The sequence below is a fragment of the Setaria viridis genome, chromosome 9 (assembly GCF_005286985.2).
Source record: "Setaria viridis chromosome 9, Setaria_viridis_v4.0, whole genome shotgun sequence".
Classification (NCBI taxonomy): Eukaryota; Viridiplantae; Streptophyta; class Magnoliopsida; order Poales; family Poaceae; genus Setaria; species Setaria viridis.
The window spans coordinates 55,025,719-55,048,157 of record NC_048271.2 but is presented as its reverse complement, the minus strand read 5'-3'; the positions used below and the strand labels follow the sequence as shown (position 1 = coordinate 55,048,157).

General features: G+C 49.2%; 4 protein-coding genes across 4 annotated transcripts; 2 read left to right on the top strand and 2 right to left on the bottom strand.

The window, feature by feature from the left end:
• The first annotated feature begins 5,350 nt into the window (after nucleotides 1–5,350).
• LOC117839689 (probable polygalacturonase) lies at nucleotides 5,351–8,426 on the top strand. The gene is made up of 6 exons (XM_034720082.2): nucleotides 5,351–5,499; nucleotides 5,608–5,901; nucleotides 6,986–7,106; nucleotides 7,190–7,364; nucleotides 7,459–7,529; nucleotides 7,632–8,426. The coding sequence occupies exons 1-6, from the start codon at nucleotides 5,473–5,475 to the stop codon at nucleotides 8,312–8,314; spliced, it is 1,371 nt and encodes a 456-aa protein (XP_034575973.1). The 5' UTR covers nucleotides 5,351–5,472; the 3' UTR covers nucleotides 8,315–8,426.
• A 122-nt stretch (nucleotides 8,427–8,548) lies between these two features.
• LOC117839690 (large ribosomal subunit protein uL5c) lies at nucleotides 8,549–9,912 on the bottom strand. Its single transcript, XM_034720083.1, has 3 exons — nucleotides 9,552–9,912; nucleotides 9,221–9,421; nucleotides 8,549–9,056 (listed from the first exon to the last, which is right to left on the bottom strand). Exons 1-3 carry the CDS (start codon nucleotides 9,843–9,845, stop codon nucleotides 8,712–8,714), a joined length of 840 nt encoding a protein of 279 aa, XP_034575974.1. The 5' UTR covers nucleotides 9,846–9,912; the 3' UTR covers nucleotides 8,549–8,711.
• A 3,061-nt stretch (nucleotides 9,913–12,973) lies between these two features.
• LOC117836060 (beta-carotene 3-hydroxylase 1, chloroplastic) lies at nucleotides 12,974–15,648 on the bottom strand. The gene is made up of 6 exons (XM_034715420.2): nucleotides 14,819–15,648; nucleotides 14,667–14,726; nucleotides 14,353–14,559; nucleotides 13,710–13,835; nucleotides 13,553–13,609; nucleotides 12,974–13,443 (listed from the first exon to the last, which is right to left on the bottom strand). Exons 1-6 carry the CDS (start codon nucleotides 15,206–15,208, stop codon nucleotides 13,354–13,356), a joined length of 930 nt encoding a protein of 309 aa, XP_034571311.1. The 5' UTR covers nucleotides 15,209–15,648; the 3' UTR covers nucleotides 12,974–13,353.
• A 2,946-nt stretch (nucleotides 15,649–18,594) lies between these two features.
• Nucleotides 18,595–22,304, top strand: LOC117838384 (G-patch domain-containing protein 1). Its single transcript, XM_034718390.2, has 11 exons — nucleotides 18,595–18,779; nucleotides 19,016–19,100; nucleotides 19,208–19,287; nucleotides 19,406–19,430; nucleotides 19,518–19,611; nucleotides 19,692–19,758; nucleotides 19,991–20,081; nucleotides 20,706–20,872; nucleotides 21,205–21,486; nucleotides 21,566–21,682; nucleotides 21,936–22,304. The coding sequence occupies exons 1-11, from the start codon at nucleotides 18,702–18,704 to the stop codon at nucleotides 21,990–21,992; spliced, it is 1,143 nt and encodes a 380-aa protein (XP_034574281.1). The 5' UTR covers nucleotides 18,595–18,701; the 3' UTR covers nucleotides 21,993–22,304.
• Nucleotides 22,305–22,439: the final 135 nt, after the last annotated feature.

Sequence of the window (22,439 nt, the reverse complement as noted above, 5' to 3'; positions counted from 1 at the left end):
GCTGCCCCGAGTTCGAGAACTCGAGGTACTCAACGACGGCGCACATGCATGCACTACGGGAAAGCTAAGAATTGTCGAGTATTTTTTCTTTGCCGAGTGTTTTTTTTCCGAACACTCGGCAAACAAGCTCTTTGCCGAGTGCTAAGCCAAAAACACTCGGCAAATCGTGTCTTTGCCGAGTGTCAAGAAAAAAACACTCAGCAAACCCGCCTCTTTGCCGAGTGTCAAAAAAGCACTCGGCAAAGAGGGGGGTTTGCCGAGTGTCAAAAAAAAACACTCGGCAAAGAGGAGGGTTTGCCTAGTGTTTTTTTTGACACTCGGCAAAATAATAAGTTTTTTTTTCTCTTTTCACCTTCAAAATTTTTCTACTCCCCCCATACAACATTTGGTACTCCATGTTAAAATTTAGTACATTTTTGGATTTGTTTTCTATATTTAATTAATTAATTGCATTTCAAGAAATTTTTTTGTATATGTCAAATTTGAACCGCAAGTGATTCAAACTATAGAATAAAATGAGTAGAAAAATGATATTAATGTTATTTAGCCAAGTTTGAGGCCTTACCCATGAAATGAAAAGAAATTTTGAACATTTTATTCAGGAAACACGACCATGAATGTGTGGCCAAATGGTTTTTTAATTGTAAAAAAAGCATGTGAAGTCTGAAAATCATGAGATTTGTCATGATGTGATGATATCATACGTGGAGACTGCGGTAAAAAATTGAGAAGATTTCGCACATGTCGTCACATACGATGTTTACAAACTGAAACATCTCAGAAGAAGAATAGTAGCGTTGAGAAGGATTCGATAAGAATTAGAGTTAGACTGACAGTCGAGTTTTGTTTTGACTACAAAACTTTTTGTATAGGCAATAGATAACATATATTATTTCATGTGAAATTTTTGTAATTTTTTGGAACCGTTAGATAAATTTAATGTATTAAGTGCAATTATAGAATTTTAATTGATATAAATTTAATTTGAATTATAACCGCATAAAATAATGGAATAATATGAGTAGAATAATCAAATATATATTGTTGAGTGAATTTTACCTATCACCGCATAATATAATCAAATAATATCAGTAGAAACTGTTATGGAAAAAGTGGGAAAATGAAAAAAAATCTTTGCCGAGTGCCCAAATCTAGAACACTCACTCCTTTGCCGAGTGTTATCTTTTTACACTCGGCAAACTCCACGCCACGGACGCCGCCCGCCCGGCCGGCCACATTAAACCCGGCGCCCCCCCCCCCCCACTCCCACCCACCCGCACCCATGCGTCGCCCCTTCCCCTCCCTCTCCCGGCCGGCGGCGCCCCTCCCCCTCCCTCTCCGGCGGGCGGCGCCCCTCCTCTGGCCCTTCCTCTCCCGGCCGGGCGGCGCCCCTTCCCCTCCCTCTCCGGTGGGCGGCGCCCCCTCCCGGCCCCGCTCCCCACCGGTGAGATCTGGCGGCCGGGGTGGCCTCCTCCCTCCCTCCCTCTGCCGCCGGTCAGATTCGGGCGGCTCGAGGGGAGGGGGCTCCGGAGGCGGTCAGATCCGGGCGGCGGCCGCGGATCGAGGGGAGGGGGCCTGGCGGCGGCGCACCCCTGCCCCTCCCCCACCCTCTCCGGCGGATCCGGCGGCGCCGACCCTCCCTTCACCGGATCCGGCAGCGCCGGGGCCCTCTCCAGATCCGCGGCGACGTGGGGGTGTGCTGGTGGTGGTCAGTGGTGATGGCGGCATGGGAGGTGGTGCTGGCGGAGCTGGCGGTGGTGGCGGCCGGTGGTGGTGGTGCCGGCGGAGCTGGCGGCCGGTGGTGGCGGCGGCGGCGGAACAGGATTTTTTTTTATTTTTTTCAAAAATTGGATGCCGAGTGTTTTCTGGTCACTCGGCAAAGACTTTGCCGAGTGCGCGACACAAAACACTCGGCAAATCCGTGTTTGCCGACTCAAAATTTGCCGTGTGCCGTTTGCCGAGTGTTACACTCGGCAAACGGTTCGCCGAGTGTATTTTGCCCTTCGCCGAGTGCCCCTGGCACTCGGCAATTTTCCTATGTCCCGTAGTGATGTGGGCTCAGAGGCGCCGGACGCGCTGAGCGCGTGCGATGCCGCCATGTTCTTGGCGCCGGGCCAGCGCAGGTGGAGCAGGTGAGGCCGCCTGCATTGGACCCCAAGCTGCTGGTGTTGTTCATCCCGGCGTGGACCTTAGATGACGAGGGGGAAGCTAGCATTCAGCGCCGGCACATAGGCTTCGTGGGGTCCTTCAACGTGGTGTGCTCCTTCACAGGCGGGAGGTACTGGGCCTGCTGAGCAAGAAGAGGGGCATGCTGCCCCTGGGCGTCGATTGAGGGCGGTTCGTCGGCGGCGCTGCAGGTTAGGGATGACGAGTGGGGTCCAAGTGTCATAGGGAGAGGGAGGCAGCAGGTGAGGCCTAGAGCTCTTGTGCTGTACTGCTGACAACCTTTCAATGCTATTTTTCCAAAGATTAATCTTTTAACGGTATGTTTCCAAAATCTAAATCTTTTGATGGCATAAATCCAATTTTCCCGAAAGTACAATAGGTGTTGCTAGCTGAAGCACCTCTCTGGCCACCAGGTCCTCGCCGGCTGCCACTTGCGACACCCTTGCTGCTCCCTGGCTGCCCTTCCCCACTAAAATTCAGATGAAGTTTACGATCTCATTATTATGTTCCTCCAATATAATCATTTATGACAGCAATTAAACAAATACGAATGATCAGAGACATCACATTGAGCCATCACGATTCCGGTTATACAGAAAATGAAACCTTATTCTTCTCAACCAGGCAAACTAACCTTTTATGGCGTTAAGGATAATCTAGATTATACATCCTAACTCAGCTCTTCTAATGTCACAAATCAATTTGCAATCACACACTAACTTCAGGAACTCATCAATTTAACACCGATTTCATTATCAAAACAAGCTTCTAGCTTAGGGAGTCAAGGCACAATAACAATCCATGAATTAACATGTCGCATCCACAACAGTTTCCCCAATCAGCAACTTACTAAAATTGGGACATGGGAATCAATCAATCAATCAACCAATAATTGATTTGTTTAGGCCATAGATGCTCTGGTGCTCAAATGACAATAATCAATCATGATTTCAGTTGCTATACTCAAAATGATATACACATTACAAACAGAGCCTCAGTTTTCCAAAGTCTTCATGCAAATAAATCTTTAAATATGTACATGCAGTAGTAATGCTATAGCAAAGAGCATTCCAACTCAATTGTTCCACCTCACCTTCAAAATCATGAATTCAATTGTCAGTTTCATAAGTGTAATATATCCGAAATATTTTGCACACAACGTAATATGTCTGAAATATTAAAATTCACAGCAATGCCAAACCTGGAAGATGACAAAAGCTATGAAAATTAGATCATGGAGTGAGAAAAGGGATACTGCAACAATGAGAAAGTATGGAATTTATTTAACTGATTATATATGCCACAATCAATTTTGATCCTTAGCTTCAAAACTTGTAGAAGATCTTGTAAGCTGTTTTGCGGATTTTCAATCTGAGGCAGCTGCATCCTTAACTCCTTATTTCTGAAAAGAAATCAACTTTCTTTTTTTTTGATATAAATACAGTGAGGGAGGCCCCTGCTGTGTAGGATTTTATTGAAACCAAAAGAACTAAAAACAAAACTGTACAAACTGCCAAAGCAGTGAACGAGCAGACAGAGGAGAGGGCTATACATAACTAAAAAAACCAAAAGATCAAAGCTAGAGGAAAGAGCTGATAATCTACAGGAGGTCTGTCCAACTAAGGAAAGCCGCTCTTCTATCTTCACTGAGTCTATGAGCTTGTAGTAGACTTTCATCAATGAAATGATGTTTCCAATATTGCAAGGTAGGCTGATTTCTTTCGCAGATGAGATTGTTCCTTTGCTTCCAAATTTGCCATGGCCCAATTATGAACGTTTCCATATAAAAGGAGTTTGGGAAGTTCATTTTGGCTGAAATCAACGTCAAAGAAATTAAGGTGCGTGTTCCAGTGAATGCCAAGAAGTTGCCAGCAATGTTCCGGGAACGCTGGGGGCGGGGATGGTCTGGTGTGCGGGCGCTGCCGCTCATCGGGGTGGCTGTTGTCGGCGGCGGCAATCGTACCTGAGGGAGCAGAGGGCGGTGCGCGTCCTCCACAGCCGCCGCCCGCAGGACTCCGCAGCAGTTTCACGGGGCTGCTGCAGCTTCTGTCGCGCCGAGCGTCGTCTCCACCAGGGCACGCCATATCCACCGTCTGGCCTCTAGAGTGGGCGGCAGAAGGTGTGGGACTGACGTAGGCTCCACCAGGGCACGCCGTATCCATCTCGTGTGGAGGCGGCGCATATTGGGATTTGAGAGGTGGCGTGTGATGTGGGGAGGAAAGAAGCGATGGGAGAGAAGAGAAGGAAAGGAGGATTTTCGGGCGGAGGACACACGCGGGTATGACGGACGAGATCAGGGTGGGTACGCGTAGGCGGGTGAGACGCGAGAGGTGAGAAATGGATTTCGGCGGAAACATTTTCCTGCATCGAAAATTTTCACTCCTACCTTTCATCCAACCTTTTCATCCTCCCTTGACCTGACAGGTGGATCCTCTACGAGGGATGAGGAATTTAAGCCCTTGACCTGACAGGTGGATCCTCTACGAGGGATGAGGAATTTAAGTCTGGGTGAGAATTATTTTCAAAATTCTCTCCTTTCTTATAGTATAGATATATTGGACTTTTATATCTTTCAAAATATAGTATTAGCTCATCAACAAAACAAAACGGGATCCAAATAAACCTAGCCTATCCCTTTCCATGTTCTAATAAGATACTCTTGTTAACTCAAAAAAAAATCACACACGCTAGCTGCATGAAACGAATCTTGATCAATTTGCTACACGCCTACACCCTCTATACATGTCAAGTGCTCGAATTCTCTCACTTATTGCACAAACCAAAGAAAGGCAAGATATCATCATCACATCGAAAGCAAACCGGAAACATTTCGCAAGACAAGATGGCTTGCACTCCTCACCTTGCTCACGGCGCGCCCCACTGCGTGGCTGCGTTGCTCACCGATGCTCTCTTCTCACTTCGCCTTGCAAGGCAACTGATCACGAGACCCCCAATCCACCGCGATCTCATTCATTCACACCGTGCCTCGGAGAATCTTGGATGAAACAGGTCCACTACCTTGAGAGCCAAGCACCGGGCCACGCGAAGCGTCCACGGCATGAACCAGGCCCACGCGCGCAGCCACTGCGCTCGGGTTCATCAACTCTCGCCACGTCTAGCGGCTCTGCAAGTTTGTCGCTGCGGGAGCGTTCGTGAAATTAAAAAGGCAGGAGCAAGGGCAAACCCGTAATTAACCTCCCGCCGGTCTCGGCCTCATGCTCGACTCGATATAAACTCCACCGTTTTCGCAGTGACCACCTAATTCGCTCGGGGAGGGGAAACGCATCCTGCGCTCGCGAGACCACAATGGCGACGAGAAGAATTCCGCGTCCTGTAATTCTTCTCTACCTTCGTTTCTTTCGATCAATCATTGTGATGTTATGGGGGGTTCGTTCTTCGTTGGTTTGGTCACTGATCAAGCGGCATTCTTGGTTCCTTCAGGCGGCCGTGGCGGTGGCTCTGTGCGCGGCGGCGCTGCTGGCGGCGTGCGCCGGCGCGTCGGCGGCTGGGTGCCGGAAGCACGTGGCGAAGGTCACGGAGTACGGCGCGGTCGGGGACGGGAAGAGGCTCAACACGGCGGCGTTCGCCAAGGCGGTGGCAGACCTGTCCGAGCGCGCGCGTGACGGCGGCGCGGCGCTGGTGGTGCCCCCGGGGAAATGGCTCACGGGGCCCTTCAACCTCACCAGCCACTTCACCCTCTACCTCGACGAGGGCGCCGAGATCCTCGCGTCCCAGGTCAGAAGAGAACCCATCCTCTTCTCTCGCCATCTTCTCGGCTCCCTTCTCCTTCCGTGAACCGTGATTACGGCCGTGCTTAGCCGAGGAACTGCCCGCGTAATGGCGCATTAGGGCTCGTGATCACGCAGCAATTTAATAGCATGACATGTGGGGCCCTGGAACACCGCTCACATGGCTTTCACGGGACAGGTCCTGTATGTCGGTCTCTTTTTCGCTAGGGACAATGGCTTTTGGCTTGGGGCCCTGAACCCGTCTTTTCTAAGCAAGCCGCTGCCATCATCTGTGCATGCGCGGTGTCCTTATGCTCTTGAATCTTCAGATAGATTCAAGTGTAATTTCCATTCATGAATACCATGGTTCCATGTGATGGAGCAGTAGTAGGGCAGAAGCCATAGCCTGCAAATCTGCACCAAAAAAGAATGCTTGCAAACGATTGTAGTGTATCATTTGATTCAGAATCCAAGACCGTTTCAGAAAAGAAGGCCTCAATGTGTCCTCTTTTCTGAACAAGACGTATGGAAAATTTTACTGTGGCCTGCATAAGAAGGACAATGGAACTTTTAGTGGTGTATCATTGATCAATAATACAATAAGTTTCAGAAAAAGGGGCAGTAATTACTTTCTCTCTGTCAGGGGGGCGCATAAATATGTATCCAAGGACTCGGTTGGGCTTTGATTGAAACCCGATTGTGTACTTGGCAGTTGTTGCAATTGCAATACCGAAAGGAAAAGTTGGTAGCTATTGAATATTTGTAGTGCAGCTTTTGATCAAGCAGTTGCTTAACATGGACAATTGATAGAGATGGGTCGAGCAGTTTTGGTATTGATCTGTTTTGATGGCCTGCCAATTTTGACTTGTGAAACTGAAAGCAAAGAGAAAACACTGTTTTACGATTTGTAGTATGATGTTCCTTTTTTTAAAAAAGTAAAAGAATACTCTGGTAATTAACTGAAACCACTTGGATTTTTTGAATGATTAGTACTAGACATGCTGGTTGAATTTGTTCTGCAATTATCAGCTGTTCATCTTCCTCGTACCATTTTCATTCATCTATTGAAGCTGTTCGTCTATGCTCTTCAGGACATGAAAGACTGGCCCCTTATAGCTCCCCTGCCATCGTATGGGAGAGGAAGGGACGAGCCAGGTCCAAGATACAGCAATTTCATTGCAGGATCCAATCTTACCGACGTCATAATCACAGGTAAATCTCTGCTGCTACTCGTCATATCAATATCAGGTAGTAGCTGTGGAAATCTGGTTGGAAGCAACAACTGAACATTTCAGGTAAAAATGGGACCATCAACGGGCAGGGGCAAGTCTGGTGGGACAAGTACCACGCCAAGGAGCTCCAGTTCACCCGTGGCTACCTCCTTGAGCTCCTCTACTCTAACAACATCATCATCTCTAATGTCACCTTCGTCGACTCGCCGTCATGGAACCTCCACCCTACCTACTGCACGTATGGATCTAAACTCTGAAGTCCCACCTCAGTAGCTCTGTCTGACATGGTAATTCGATGGTGCATTTTCCTTATCTGTCTTTGTTGTGCACAGTAATGTGACGATCAGTGGCGTCACCATTCTCGCGCCGGTGCATTCGCCAAATACTGACGGCATTGACCCAGGTATATCAGTTTGCAATTGCATTCTCTTCAGTGTTGCCCTCTGTGCCTACGAGAGCATCATATGCCCTGAAAACGTGGTGTGATCTTGCGTCGTCTGTGCAGATTCTTCCTCGCATGTCAAGATCGAGGACTGCTACATCGTCTCCGGCGATGACTGCATCGCCGTGAAGAGCGGCTGGGACGAGTACGGCATCAAGTTCAACATGCCGAGCCAGCACATCATCATCAGGAGGCTCACCTGCATCTCCCCCACGAGCGCCATGATCGCGCTGGGCAGCGAGATGTCTGGCGGCATCCGCGACGTGCGCGCTGAGGACAACATCGCCATCAACACGGAGTCCGCCGTCAGGGTCAAGTCCGGCGTGGGAAGGGGCGGCTTCGTCAAGGACATCTTCGTGCGCGGCCTCAGCCTCCACACCATGAAGTGGGTGTTCTGGATGACCGGCAACTACGGCCAGCACCCGGACAACTCCTCCGACCCAAACGCCATGCCCGAGGTCACCGGCATCAACTACAGCGACGTGTTCGCCGAGAACGTGACCATGGCCGGCAGGATGGAGGGCATCCCCAACGACCCCTACACCGGCATCTGCATATCCAACGTGACGGCGCGGCTCGCCCCGGACGCCAAGAAGCTGCAATGGAACTGCACCGACGTCAAGGGGGTGACCTACGACGTGACGCCCAAGCCGTGCCCGGAGCTCGGGGCGGAAGGCAAACCGTGCGCCTTCCCGGAGGAAGAGCTCATCATCGGCCCGCACGAATTGCCCAAGTGTACCTATTAATGGTAGGTTGCCAAAAGAGATTAGTAGCTCAGTGATAGTCTAGAGAACCAGTGTCAAGTGTGTGAGAGAAATGCAGCTGAAATAATATAGTTCTATCAAAATATTGTTCTTATTTGCGTGTGGCTATGCATTTACACATCGTTTCCATTTCTCATGCTTGGCAGTAGTGTAAGCCTTCGTAGAGGCTATACCAGTGAGCACTAATCATGGCACCAGAAACTCTGAAAACGTACATGACCAAAGCAAAGCTTTTGCATTCAGATTTCTGACCTTTTAAGTACAACAGTTACAGAATTGATAGACAACAACATCAAATTTCTAAACCAAAACCTGCAAAAAGATTACAATTAACAAGCTGAGCAGATAGCTCACTGTGCCAAACCATGGGATCCTCTCCTCACTTTCTTCCTCCCTTGCCCTTGCCCTTGCTCAAGAAGTGGTGGCGCTTCAACCTCTTCTTCCGGATCACCATGTCCGACTTGATGTTCTCCGAGAACGGCATGCCGAGGAGGGTGAGCAGCCTGAGGGCCTCGTTGTCCGTCTTGGCGCTGGTGACGATGCACACATCCATACCGTTCTTCTTCCCACCCACCTCGTAGGGGATCTCCGGGAACACGCCCTGATCACGGAGACCAAGACTGTAGTTGCCGTGGCCATCAAAGCTGTTGGGGTTGACACCGAGAAAGTCCATTGTTCTAGGAAGCCCAAGGTTGATGAGCCTATCCAGGAAATTGTACATTATCTACAGCCAAGGACACCAAATTAATCAAGCTAACAATTTTCACTAGTACAGCAGATTATACTGAAATTCTAGGTTTCTAATTGCCACAAGTTTCTAATTTCATATGCAAACCTGTCAATTGTGAACGTCAATTTGAAGGAGGTCAAAAGAACAATGGGGCTCACCCTGCCACGGAGGGTGACTGCGATACCGATGGTGTTTCCCTCACGGATCTTGAAGCTGGCCACGGACTTCTTGGCCTTGGTCTTGACGGGCCACTGGCCAGTGATATTGGCGAGGTCCTTCATGGCGGACTCCAGCCCCTTGTTGTTCCCCGCGTCCGCGCCCAGACCGCAGTTCACCACAATCTTCTCAAGTTTGGGCACCTAGTCGAACCACCCACCCCCCATACACACCTCAAAATTCAATCAAGGAAACCGAAGCGATGAACCAGCCTAGTTAAGCGCTAAATGGCTGCCGTTTCTGGTTTCTACGGTGAGGAGTAGCGTCGAGCACCTGGTGGACATTTGTGTAGCCGAACTCCTCGGTGATGAGCGGGACAACCTTCTGGTCGTAGACGGCCTTGAGCCGGTGCACCCTCTGGGCCTCGGAGGGGTCGACGAGCACGATGCCGGAGGGCGAGGTCGGCGGCGGGGTCGGCTTCGGCGGCGCCTCCGTGGCCGCGGAGGCGACGACGCGGAGAGCTCGGCGGGAAGGAGCGGAGGGGAGAAGCAAACAGCGCCGTGCGGCGGTGTTGGAGACGGGGAAGGGGACGCCCGAGGAGGGCAGGGTCACAGCCGTAGCGGCCATTGGAGCGGGGTGCGCGGAGGCGGAGCCGAGCGAGGCGGGCGCGGCTTTATGCCATGGATGAGGAAGATGGATGCTGGATAAGGCGCTGGCTGCCAGGCACTTGCCGCCGCTATCCAGCAGTGTGGCAAACTGGCAACACTGGGCTCTCGTTTTCCACTGATGCTCTGTTTGGGGCCCATTGTAGTACATCTAAGGCCCCATTAAGCTGTAGGAGAAGTAAGGTCCATTAAGGCCTGGTATACATTACATCTAGACTCAAAGGCGGCCCATCTGGCCGACAAATTGCTGGACAATCCGTGGCCCGTACAGTGCTGCTCGTTTCTTTCCTCTTTTTTTTTTCCTTTGTTTGCCCGTACAAATCGCTAGCAAATGTTTTTGAAACTGAAAACCGCTAGCAAATCTCTAGGAAAAATTGGGTTCGGTCTGTAGATTGTGGATTCCATCTTACAGGTTGTTACCATCTACAAGGTGTAACCAGATTGTAAATTGTTACTAGAATACAACGATATGTATATGCTTCCCTAAATGGACAGTTCTACGAAGTGTGGCTTCCTTATACCATGTAGCAAACTGAGGAGGTGTTTGGATCCTTAAGCTAAATTTCAGTCCATATTACATCAAATCTTCGAAGACTAATTAGGAGAACTAAACATGAGTTAATTATAAAACTAATTACATAGATGGAGACTGATTCTTGAGATGAATCTATTAAGCCTAATTAATTCATGATTAGCACATGTTTACTGTAGCATCACATTGTCAAATCATTAACTAATTAAGCTTAATAGATTCGTCTCGCGAATTAGCCTCCATCTGTGCAATTGATTTTGTAATTAGTCTATATTTAATACTCCTAATTAGTATCTAAACATTCGATGAACTAAACTTTATTCGGTGAACCCAAATGGGACTGAAAGTGGAGGGGCTTGAGATAGTCTCTACCGAAGTGTGGCTTAAAGAAATGCGAACAAGGTGGACCGACAATCAGCCGCAAACTCTGACAGTGTGACAGCGCCAACGATCGGATCAAGGCGATCTCGTCCCATGTTCCGCATTGAAAAGGCAAAAGAGTATCACGAGGATGATCCTGGTCACATGCGTATGCTGATATTGATGTGCCAACCAGCATCCGGTTTCTTAAATGAGACGATCAGCACTGAACTGACAGAGGAACTGATGCGTAACCTGGCCTATCGTACCAGTGACCTGTCGAAACCAGCGCGTAGATGGTGCCGTTCACGCAGATCATATCCTCAAGGTAGTAGGGGGCCCTGATTGTAGCCACGCTCCAATCAGCGGCGCCGAGGCGGCAGAACCTGATGGTGTCGCCAAAGTCCCCAGGTGACAAGGAGGTCGCCGGAGAGGACGAAGTGGTTGAAGCCGACCACGGGGCTGGGGAGGCGGGTTTGCTCGCCAGTAAGGAGGTGGACCATGCGGAGCTCGCGACGGTTGAGATCCCTCAGGTAGTCGCGGATGACGACGCGGCAGCCGAGGGAGACGACGTGGCTGCTGCTGTCTTGCCGCGTACCAGGGAGGCGGAAGCGGAGGCCGCGGCGAAGAGGTGGGGTGGAACAGGATAGGCGGTTCGGTGGTCCGGTCCCGGTCGGGGACGAGGAGGAGGAGCGGCGCCTGGGAGGCGAGGTTGGACACTTGGACGGGGTGAGCGGGAGGGCGGCGCGGTATGCGCGGCAGCTGGCACGGAGGGCGAAGAAATCCTGGAGGCTCGTAAGCCGCCTCGCGACCTTGGGGATTAGCGCCGGCGGGAAGTAGGGAGTGGCGGCGGTGGCCGGAGCGGAGCAGCTCGCCATTGGGACAAACCACAAACCCTAACTGGCCGCCGGTGGATTCGACTCCGATCCACCAGACCACCGCGCGGTGCGAGAGACTTTCGCCCTTGTAGGTTGTGACCGTTAGCTCAGAATGGGCCGTACCAACTACCAAGGCAGCTGTTCTTGTTTTCCATCTCTAGAGATTTATCATCCCAATTTGCTCTCCACCATTTTCTTCTTTTGACTAGAAAATCCTTGGCGCGCCAATCTGTGGAGTGAGCCCGCGGTATACCTAGAAGTATGTCCTTATTGTTTTTTAAAAAATAGTTGTTGTATTTTTCTTTTCTTTTCTTTCTTTCTTTCTGTTTTAATTTTCAAATGCCTAAGCCACATTGGTCGTATTGCACATCAAAATGATCACACAACATATTATCTGAATTGTTAATATGGTAGAGTAAGATCTTTTTGTCATATTCCGACCATGTTGCTGCTATGATTAAACAGCCATTTTTCTTTGAAAGCGGTATGAGAAGAATAGAATTGGAGATAGATAATATCAGTACTGAGATGACAAGTTTCACTTTTGCTAAAAGCTCAGTAATACACCACCAATACAGTATACATGCAGTTGGAACAGTGTAATTCTAATTTTGTTAGGTTGCACTTTGAGCTAGGATAGCTACATGCAAACAAAACACCTTAAGGAGAAATGGAACTAAGATATAGATGGTCAGATGGCCATAGCGTTCAAACCAGGAATAAAATCATTGCCTACAATAATAAAGAAGCTTATCTTACCATGGAAGACAAATGAATAAAGAATTAATCTCATGTGTGGCATTGAACTACTTCAAATAGCATGTTAATTAACTGGATTCAGTTGCTACTTTTTAAATAACGGCATAAGTGAGTAAATAAGTCTAGTACACTATACATTAGAGAATTCCCTGAAAGGAGCTCATAAAACAGCATGAACTTTTTAAATAACAGAGGAAGATTACACGCAGGTATCCATAGTCACTCCCAGCGCCAACCCCCAACTGTATCATCAGCTCCTCTGTCAGCTCAGTGCTGATCACCTGCCCTGTGCGGCTGTGCCCCTGTTCCACCGGGGGGCAGCAAACAGCACGCTCGCTGTTCTGGCGATCACCAACAATGCCACGACCACCGGTCGCATGTGGTGGGCCTTTGCTGATACAAGATCCGGCACGACCTGACCGTTAACAATGTCAATACTAGTAACTGTCAATCTTTATGAACCCCGGTAGAACACATGTTTCCTGAGGAACACACGAGACAGAAGGAAGAGGAGTGCGGTGAATGTCGGCGTGAGAATTTTTCAGTGCAGCAAAGAGAAAATACGTAATGCCACTGTTGTTTTAACAAGACACGAAAAAGGAGGGCCACTGTCAGCGGCCGGACATTGCTGCTGTACAATACATACAGAGGACACTACACGATCAGCAGTGGTAAGCCTGAAACCCCCAGCAGCAGAGCAGCAGTGTGCTCCGCGGCTCCACCGCCCCGTCCCAATCAAGAAGAATCATGCACGAGCTGCCACCTGTAACTAGGTTATTCCTCTGCTCTTCTATTGACAGAAAGGAGACAATACACACACTAGTGGTATATATAAGGGCTACATCGAAGCACTAGGAGATGTGAAAGATCTAATGTGAAAGCCGAAGATGCAAAAAAACAGCGAAATGCGCTGCTCCTTCAGGTATGTAGCAAAGCAGGTCTTATTGGATGGCATCTAAGGTCCCTTTCCTCTTGATCCTCTTCTTGATCTCCTTCTCCAGCTCCTCAGTCCCTCCCACCTCCTTCAGCTCCTGCAGACATTGTTCATAGACAATGAAGTTAGTTGCCAAAGGTCAATTTGAAATCTGCATAATCAAACTGATGTTACGAATGATGAATCAGAGCTGAGTCCAAAGTAACCTTGGGGCCGAGGAAGAGGCCGTAGGGCACGCCCTGGAACTTGTCCATGTGGTGTATCTGCAAGCACCCACAGAGTAGCAGCAGCTAAGAGCCAGATCCCGGCAGGTGAAAAACCGGAGAGACTGTCTGTGCGGTTGGGTTTAGGACAGGAGCGGACCTGATGGGCGGCGGCGACACGGCGGAAGTAGGGCACGTTCTCGATGGGCCCCACGGGGAAGCGGCGGTGGACGAGGCCGTCGTGCACGAACATGTACGCCATCCCGAACAGCGTGATCCCCAGCCCCTGCAAACGCACACGGGCACGTCAGGTATAGCCGTGGAGCTAGGTGGAGATCAGTTCGTGGCGGGCGGCGGGCGGCCCGCATGCGCGCGTTAGGTGTGACCGTTGGACGATGCCTTTCCTTGACCCGACAGCAGAAACAGCTTTGGTGATAATTCTTTTCCTTGTCTGGTGATAATTCCAGGGGAAAATCTTGCAGAGTGTTTTTACAAAGAACCCTCTCTCTCTCTCTCTCTCTCTCTCTCTCTCTCTCTCTCTCTCTCTCTCTCTCTCTCTCTCTCTCTCTCTCTCTCTCTCTCTCTCTCTGCTTTTTGACCGTTGAACCATTTCACCGGGGCGGCTGCCGGCCGGCCGTGGATGTGGATGTGATGATGCGCTAATGATATTCGATTGATACCTAATACTACCACGTTCAACACGCTTGGTCAAATTGTAATGTTTCTGGGGGACCCCGACCCGTCCCCGAGCGAGGAAGATAGGATAGGATAGGAACCGAGGGTGGGAAAGGCGTTTGACTCACCGCGCCGAAGCAGAGACCGGGGACGAGGCCCCGGTTGAAGAAGCCGTAGGCCAGGAGGGACATGGCCGGCACGGCGTTGACGATGGCGAAGACGTCGTTGAGCTCGAAGGGCCCGTCGCGCGGCCGGTGGTGGGACTCGTGCATGTCCCACAGCGAGGCGTGCCACAGCGCACGGTGCGCCCACCGCGCCCAGAACTCCATCCCGACCTGAACGGTGCGCGCCATCAACGAAAAATCCATCGAACGATAGCATCATAGCAAAGCAAAATGCGGCAGGCGCGCCGCGTGGCTCAACGGAAGCAGTCGTCACTTACCGCGGCGCCCACCGAAAGCGCGAAGGTGCCCACCATCTCCGTCACCGGGATCTCGCCTCCCTGACCAAGCATTCCCGTTCGTCAGCGATCGGCACGGAACTCGAGACGGCGGCGGCGAACGAATCGCGCCGGCGGGCACACGCGTAACATACCTCCATTTGCCAGGCGAAGCGGTAATAGACGGCGGCGGCGGCCATGGACGTGATCCCGAGGCTGGACATCACCGCCGCCACCAGGTACGTCCGCCGCTCCGACTGCTTCCGCGCCGCGCGCGCCGCCACCGCCAGCCGCGCGGCCTCCGCCTCCGTGTCCGCTTCGCCGACGTCCGCCTCCTCCTCGCCGCCGGTGCCGCCGACGGCGGCCTCGTCGTCGTCCGCCGCCACGCGCGCGCGCGCGGGCACGGCGCATCGGGCCGCCGCGCGCACCGCGAGGGGCGCGAACGCCAGCCGCGGCGCCGCGCGGGACGCGGCCGGACGGGCCGCCCGGACGCGCGACGCGGCCACGGGGAATGGAGCCGCCGCCACCAGCCTCGCGACGGCCATGGCTGGCTGTTCGCAGGCGGTTACCAGTGAGTGAAGAAGCGGACACGGACAGCGGCTCGACAGGGATCGCTGGTTCTGCGCCGGGCCGACTAGTTTTGGGCGCGTGGATGACCGTGCGGTCGGGGCCTCGGCGCACGGGATGTGCGGAGGGCAAACAAGTGGGCCGGAGTCGTCGTCGTCGTTGGCGCTGGCGGGCAGCGAGGTCAACAGCTCGCGGGCATGGAAATCCGGGACGAGCGCCGGCCGGAGCGGCCGCGGCTGCCTTTTATTTATACTAGGATAGGAAGGATGGCGCGAGCGAGCGAGGAGGAGGGGACGCCGAGACGGCACGCGATGCGAGCTGACTCACCTCCCCTGCCTTTTACGGCCAGCTCTGCTCCGTATTTTAGGAAGGGAATGAAAGGCAGAGGCATCTTTCTTTCCTTCCTCGACTCGACCCGACTGGTAGTGTTATCTGTTAGGAGTGGCATTATTCGTGATTCTCTTCCCTGTGAGTGGAAGATTTAATTCAATTGAATTCTTGATGGCGTGCCTGAGTCATGAGGTTAGCGATTGCGTGCGTCGCTGTCGACCTGTCGTCCGCGGCGGCTGCGCTTGGGGCTCGGGTTCTCGGCCGCCCGGCGAGGGCCATTGGAGAGCGGCGTGTCCCGGGGGCAAGGGCCACCCTTCCGGCTAGGGGTGGTAGGTGCAGGCAGCCTAGCCACCGCGGCAGTGGAAAAGGACAGCGCGCGCACATGGCCGGGGCGGCGGCCGCGCCGCACCACGTGGCGGGAACGGGGAGCCTGTCCCCGCGCGCACCACTGCATGCGCCCCGCGGCCGCGCGCGCGAGCCCACGGCCACTAGCGCCGCGCCGACCTGCAGCCATATGAAGCCCATGCCCGGCGTCGCTTCTCCTGTCGACTCCCCTGTCCTCTTCCACAGTGTCACCCTTCTCTGTATTTGTATAGTTCTTCCTCCAATCCTCCGCGTAAGGAAAGCTTCGATCTCCTGCCATTGACCCAATGTAGCATCGCGTCTAAAAAGGAAATCTATTGACCAACGCTATCTAGTCCGGCACTCAAGTATTCTTTTACCGTCGTGCGCTCTCAGAACGCATTCCTCGACGTATATACGTGTCAGCACAGGAGCCCTGCGCTGTCCAGCGTCGCCTATTTTGGTGGTCTGCCGCCCCACTACCGATCGCACTTGCCGACGGCCACACCTCCCTCATGGCGAATATACAAGGAGGCACGACGACGACGTCGACGCGGGCGCGGCCGGGGCGGGGGTCGCGCACTGCCGAGCTCTGTCGTCCGGACACCTGGTGACTGATGCATGCGCTGCAGGGTGATGGCGGTGGCGAGCGGCCGGAGCGAAAGCGAGGTGTGAGTGCGAGTGGCCTTCTTCATGGTGGCGACGGTGACGCGCGGGGGTGTGGCTGGCCGGTGACAGGAGCGAGCCCTAGTGAGTAGTGGTGCTCTGGCCGCTCTCGGATGGTGGATGACATGGATCATGGATTATTGTTGGATGGGACATGTACATGAGTGCGGGACGGGACACGGGAGGTCGCAGCTGAAGGCTCCACGTTGCCACGCGCAGTTTTCCTCATATGGCTACGGTCTGTGTGCAGATGCAGGGGATCACGAAAGCCATGATCGAGTGAGGAAAATTTTGCGACCGATGATTGGGACGCACGTATTATCTCGCTGATGTGGCAAACGAGAAGATATTTTCCTCGGTTAGTCGATCAACTGAACTGATGCGTGGGCGGCGCATCGATGATCTTTTCCATCACGAAACCGGGCATGTTCTGAACTCTGAAAGACTAAACTTTCATTCAGTCTACAACATGCAAGAGCAGCCGGTCATGGCGGACCGCATGTCATACAGATCTTGAACGGCCACTGTCCCCGAGGCCCGAGTCCGGCCATGGCACTGACAGTCACCTGCAGACTACGGCCTCTTGAACAAGGTGCAGCCGTGCAGGTGAACTGGTGAAGAATCACTGAAAATTCAGGCCTTCGTATAAGTGGACGATCGCCTACCTCGTTGACAGGGTTTGGGACAAAGGACCCCGTAAATCTTTGCAAATTTTCCGGTCTTTAACTTTAGTCGAGGTCACCTCTACCGTGCACGCATCTGTTTAGTGGTGAATTACGTAAGAACAGTGGAGCACCACAGGCACAAGTTGAGAGAACAGAGAGAGAGAGAGAGAGAGAGAGTTCATTTGAGATTGTTACCAAGAAAACTAGAATTCAGCTGAAGTGTCTGACCTTACATCGATTGCCTTTTTCTAACATCAGTTGCGTCGTGCTCACTGTCCGGGGTGTTCGCCCAAGACAAACTATCATAGTTGGATTCACACCATTACAATTTTTGAGAATTGGAAATTTGCTATCGATTGTGTCACTGACAGGTGGGGGAACTTTTTAAATTATTGAAAATTGCAATGGCATACATGGAATTATCCCAACTATCACTGGACCGATCGTTACCAAATGAGGAAAGTCCAATTTTCACCCTTCACCTATAACACAAGTCTAATTTTCAACCCGCAACTACAAAAACGAACACGGAGGTACATCCAACTGTCAAAACTAAATTTGACCATTTGGGTGGTTTCAAGAGCGGTTTTGCATTTTCTAGAAATTTTAAAAGTTTAGGTTGAATTAAAAAATTCATAACTAATTCATTTCAAATTAGATAAAAATATCAAATTGGTGCAAAAATTTTTCAGAAAATGTAACACATCTGTTGGTGTTCTATTTGGCATTATTTGAATCTTAGTTGTTCATGTTCCATGTTCCTTGTGTTTTATTACGAGAAATAAAATACTAGAAATAGTAGCAAATATGATGCGAATAACTCCAAATAGAATGCCAACAAATAGCCTACATTTTTTAAAAAATTTTGGTACCAAATTCATAATTTTTGGATTTGAAATGAATTAGTTATAATTTTTTTTACTAAATCAAAGCTTTTAAATTTAATATAAAAATGCAAAATCACCCTTGAAACTACCTAAAGACTATTTTCCCCATTTTGACAGTTGGATGTCCTCCCCATCCGGTTTTATAGTTGCATATATTTGGAGGAGGGTGAAAATTGGAACTTCCCCCTAGGCTCCAGAAAAGAAGAACCAACAGAGGCTGACGAAAGGCAAGCCCATTAGGCCCTTCCCTACGCGGCGGTGGGTGGGCAGGGCACCACGGTTTGATTGTGTGACAGCACACTAGGCCGACGGAATAGGCCCAGAAAAGAAAAGCAGACCCAACTTCGCAAAACCGACCAAAAGGCTCGGTCCATTAACCCCTTCCCGCCCGTTGTTGCGCGGTGGCCCGTTCCTCACCAACTCCGCCGAGCACGGATCTCCAGGCAAAAGACACGGCCTCAAAACGCTTTCCCTCGCCCCACTAGGGTTTCCCTCTCCGCCCCCCCTCCGGCAACCCAGGAGAGCGCGGCACCATCCCGGCGGCGGCGAACGCCGCGACGACCCCACGCAGCGCAGGCGCCATGGCTGCACCGGAGGCGTCCACATGCTACGTAGGGATCGCGCGGCAGTCCGCCGCCTTCCGCCTCATGAAACAAATGGTACGCGATCCAGTCCCGTTCTTGTGCAATTTTTCTATTGGCATGTGGATTAAGGTGATCGTAATCATATTACAGCTTGAGCCATGAACAATTCGTTAGCGGTACGATGCAAATAATCCCTAGGATGAACGGATGAACTGTGCTTTCTGTAATTTGGTTGCTTTTTCCAAGCTGTGCTCTGCTTCCAACTTAATTCAGAATATATACTGATCGTGCTATGAATAATACTGTTTTAGGGATGGGAAGAAGGTGAAGGCCTTGGCAAAGACAAACAGGGCATAAAGGGTCATGTTAGGGTGAAAAACAAGCAGGATACTCTAGGTCTGCTCTCTTCTTCCAGAAATGCCAAAGGGTCACTCAACAAAGAAGTTTTCTTCCTAAATGGCCACAGCTGAGTTTGTTGATGCATGACTCTGATATTTGTGCAGGTGTTGGTGTAGATAATCCTCGTGACAAATGGGTATATGATACCACCCAATTTGACAACATACTGAAGAAACTGAAAGTGGTACGGCACATAAAAATCACCATTTCAGCTGCACTGACTAAATTTCGGTTTACAATGTCTAATAACTGTTCTCATCTTTTTCTTGTGATTTTGTGGTTATTTCTCTCCGCAAGAGTAGCAATCAGCTAATCCTATTCAAGAAGGTATATCTTGCATATTGGTTTTATTTCTCATTTTGTAATGATCTTAACTTCTTATTAATTATACCCTCTACTCTTTTTGTCCCCCAGAAACTGCAGCTGTAAGTGATTCGCCTGACAGCACACCCAAGAAAGACAAACCAGCAAATGATGAAGTTACTAAAGTTACTCGACCTCAAGGAAGGTTGGTCTGAACCTAATCCTAAAGATTTTGATTCCTCAACTTATTTCATTCTTTCCTACATGATATCCCTTTTTTTTCAGATACAAGAAAAGAGAGAGGGGGAAAAGTGTGAGTTCTTATTCAGCAATAGATCTTCAAGGCATACTTGTGAGTGATTTCTTTATATGTGGTTATTTCTTTCTTAAATAATCTGGTTGTCATCTATGATCATTTATTTCTTGAACTGTTTGCGTGTCTTAAGTCTCATTTGTTAAGAGTGATAACTGCTACTCTGCTGGATTTCACTGCGAGCATTTGAAACTTAAGCTACAATTCTCATGAAGAGATTATTAGATAATTTGCCTTGTTTGGATCTCTAAAGCAACTTGTCTTGGCACAGGTACGCAAAAATGAAGATAATTGCCAAGTGGATCAGAAAGTTGAATCTACATGCTTGGATGAACCTGATCCTATCATCTGCCCAGATGCTGGTCAGCACTAAGCCGTTATATGGTTTTCAATTTCACCAGCTGTTTTCCCCCCTGGCTTAACTATGTTGCACAAGCTTTTGGCCTGTTATTTCCTTATTGATCTGAGGTGCCTTACTTTTAGTACAATGCTAGGACTACATTCTAGGAGTTAAACAAACAGTGATCTAAATATGCCATGGCATGCACATTAGGTATTGAAATTTGAGTTCTTGAAATGAAATCAGGTTGGTTATGCGATTTTTTTGTTCTTTTAAACCGGAAGTACAAGTACAATAGTCAGGCTCACCCTTTCCTGCTTCCAAAAATTACACCTGGGAATTTTAGATTGTCTACTTAGCATGTAATAGATATTACTATGATTTTATGTTTTGTTTGCTATGTTGTAGTCTTGTGCTTATTAGAACAAATAGGTATATTACTATGATTTTATGTTTTGTTTGCTATATTGTAGTCTCGTGCTTATTAGAACAAATAGGTACTGTATCTACATCTAGCGCTGCTGAATAAGGAAAAAAATGCATGCTTGTTGTCCTCTTACATTTGTACCTTCTCTTCATTGTGTGCTAAACTACTAATTTCATCGAGGTTTTAGTAACTTGCTTTGTGAACTTTTTGCTGGTGCAGTATCCCAAGCTGAAGATGTAAACTGGTGGGGCCACAAATTTGGATTTGTGTCAGGAGGGTTTCTTGGAGCAACATCTCGTAAAAGAAAATCTTCACGAAAAGATCCTTCTAATGTCCGCCAGACATTTGCGGAGGAAGATCAAGAAAATCTGTACAACCTTGTTCAGGTTGGTATGATGCGCTGTACACAGATTATCAGTAATGTTTGAAAGCGATCTTGCTATTTAAGTTTTTGAATTTGGAGGAGATGTGATGTTGACAATGCTGAGTGCACTCAAGATGTGATTTTACAGTCTTTCAAGTTTCAACTACCTCTTAAGCAAAATTATCAATTCATTTCACTCCGCAGAGATTACATTATGCCATTTTTACTTGATGAACAAACCTAGATGTTAGTTTATTATGCTGATAATTGTGCGCATGATTACATAACAGACATGTTCTTTAAAACAATTAAATGTACCTGAATTCTTAATATCTGCATGGTGTTTTGCTGCAGGATAAAGCTACTTCAGGCAAGCAGGGTCTTGGCATCAAGGGCCTGCCAATGAAAATTGCTGGCCATCGTTGGAAGGGAAATAAAACTTCATTTGGTGATAGTGATGAAGATAGTTCAGCCCAATCCGATGAATATTCAGAAATTGAAGAAGATGACAATGAGGAACAACCTGCCACTACTGTTGAATTGATTGACACAGAGAAGAATACAGATAAAGTATTGCACGCGGACATTAAATCCAAAACCAAGGTCAAGAAACTTTGCAAAAGAATACTTCGTGAGGTATAGTCTGTCTTCTCTGTGAGTACTTAATGTGCTGTGGTCTGGTATATGATGGCTACTGACTATTTTTTCTTTCCAGGCCCCATCTCAGTCGATGAAATTGAAGGATCTTAAGGTAGCTGTCGAAGAACGTTCAAATGCTGTATTCTCCAGCTTCTCTTGTAGACGTGAAGCTATGTTGTTTCTGAAGAAGAAGGTATGCACATATATATCTCTACACATGATCAGTTGCATTGAATATCTATCCTGCCAAAAAATGTAAAGGAGCCAACTCTTGCTGTCTGTTTCTCTAAACAGTATTTACTATTTAGGCATTAGCTACTATGGTTATTTGCTGATGTATCATAAGCTGTCAGTAACATTAGTTGCATCGTTGCTCTTTTTCGATTGAGGAATGGTTATTTTGCTTCTCAGTGTTGATTTCTGTTCCATCTCATTGTGTCCTGCAGCTTCAGGGGAGCAGGAAATTCAACGTGGACGGCAAGAAAGTACATCTTGTGTCTTGAAAGTGAAGCAGATACGGAGTCTTGGGGCAGAGCAGTGCAGGGTTGAGGTGTCCGGTGCTCATATTTGTTGTTGCTTGAGATTTGTATCAGAAGTAGGACACATTGAGCTCTGTAGTATAGATAAGGAATCAAACCCTTTGCAGATGCGGAGGTTGAATTTTGCAAAATTTTGTTAGGTGCAGAGCTGCTAATCTATATGTTTGCAGTACATTCGATGTATCTCTAGCTGTTCTTGCTGGGCCTTAGTCTACAAACCGCGGAAATATAAACCGGACGTGATTGTGCTATGTATGCTACTTCTTTGCTTGCAAATTGTTTTGCACGTTGCATTATCGTCTTGCTGTCTGGCCATGTACATCAATCTGCCATCCCTCTACATTCAGAGAATGTACTGTCAAACTCATCAAAAGAAACTAATCTGCCATTCAATTTCAGAAAGTCTATCTC

Coding starts and splice junctions, on each gene's coding strand:
- LOC117839689 (XM_034720082.2), top strand. CDS start 5,473: ATGGCGACGAGAAGAATTCCGCGTCCT. Junction 7,365..7,458: donor CTCCACCCTACCTACTGCAC/GTATGGATCTAA, acceptor TGTTGTGCACAG/TAATGTGACGATCAGTGGCG. Junction 7,530..7,631: donor TACTGACGGCATTGACCCAG/GTATATCAGTTT, acceptor TCGTCTGTGCAG/ATTCTTCCTCGCATGTCAAG.
- LOC117839690 (XM_034720083.1), bottom strand. CDS start 9,845: ATGGCCGCTACGGCTGTGACCCTGCCCTCCTCGGGCGTCCCCTTCCCC. Junction 9,422..9,551: donor GCTACACAAATGTCCACCAG/GTGCTCGACGCT, acceptor TGGTTCGACTAG/GTGCCCAAACTTGAGAAGAT. Junction 9,057..9,220: donor CAGTCACCCTCCGTGGCAGG/GTGAGCCCCATT, acceptor CCTTGGCTGTAG/ATAATGTACAATTTCCTGGA.
- LOC117836060 (XM_034715420.2), bottom strand. CDS start 15,208: ATGGCCGTCGCGAGGCTGGTGGCGGCGGCTCCATTCCCCGTGGCCGCG. Junction 13,610..13,709: donor GTGTCGCCGCCGCCCATCAG/GTCCGCTCCTGT, acceptor GGGTGCTTGCAG/ATACACCACATGGACAAGTT. Junction 13,444..13,552: donor GCCTCTTCCTCGGCCCCAAG/GTTACTTTGGAC, acceptor CAATGTCTGCAG/GAGCTGAAGGAGGTGGGAGG.
- LOC117838384 (XM_034718390.2), top strand. CDS start 18,702: ATGGCTGCACCGGAGGCGTCCACATGCTACGTAGGGATCGCGCGGCAG. Junction 19,288..19,405: donor TACTGAAGAAACTGAAAGTG/GTACGGCACATA, acceptor CCGCAAGAGTAG/CAATCAGCTAATCCTATTCA. Junction 20,873..21,204: donor ATCTGTACAACCTTGTTCAG/GTTGGTATGATG, acceptor GTTTTGCTGCAG/GATAAAGCTACTTCAGGCAA.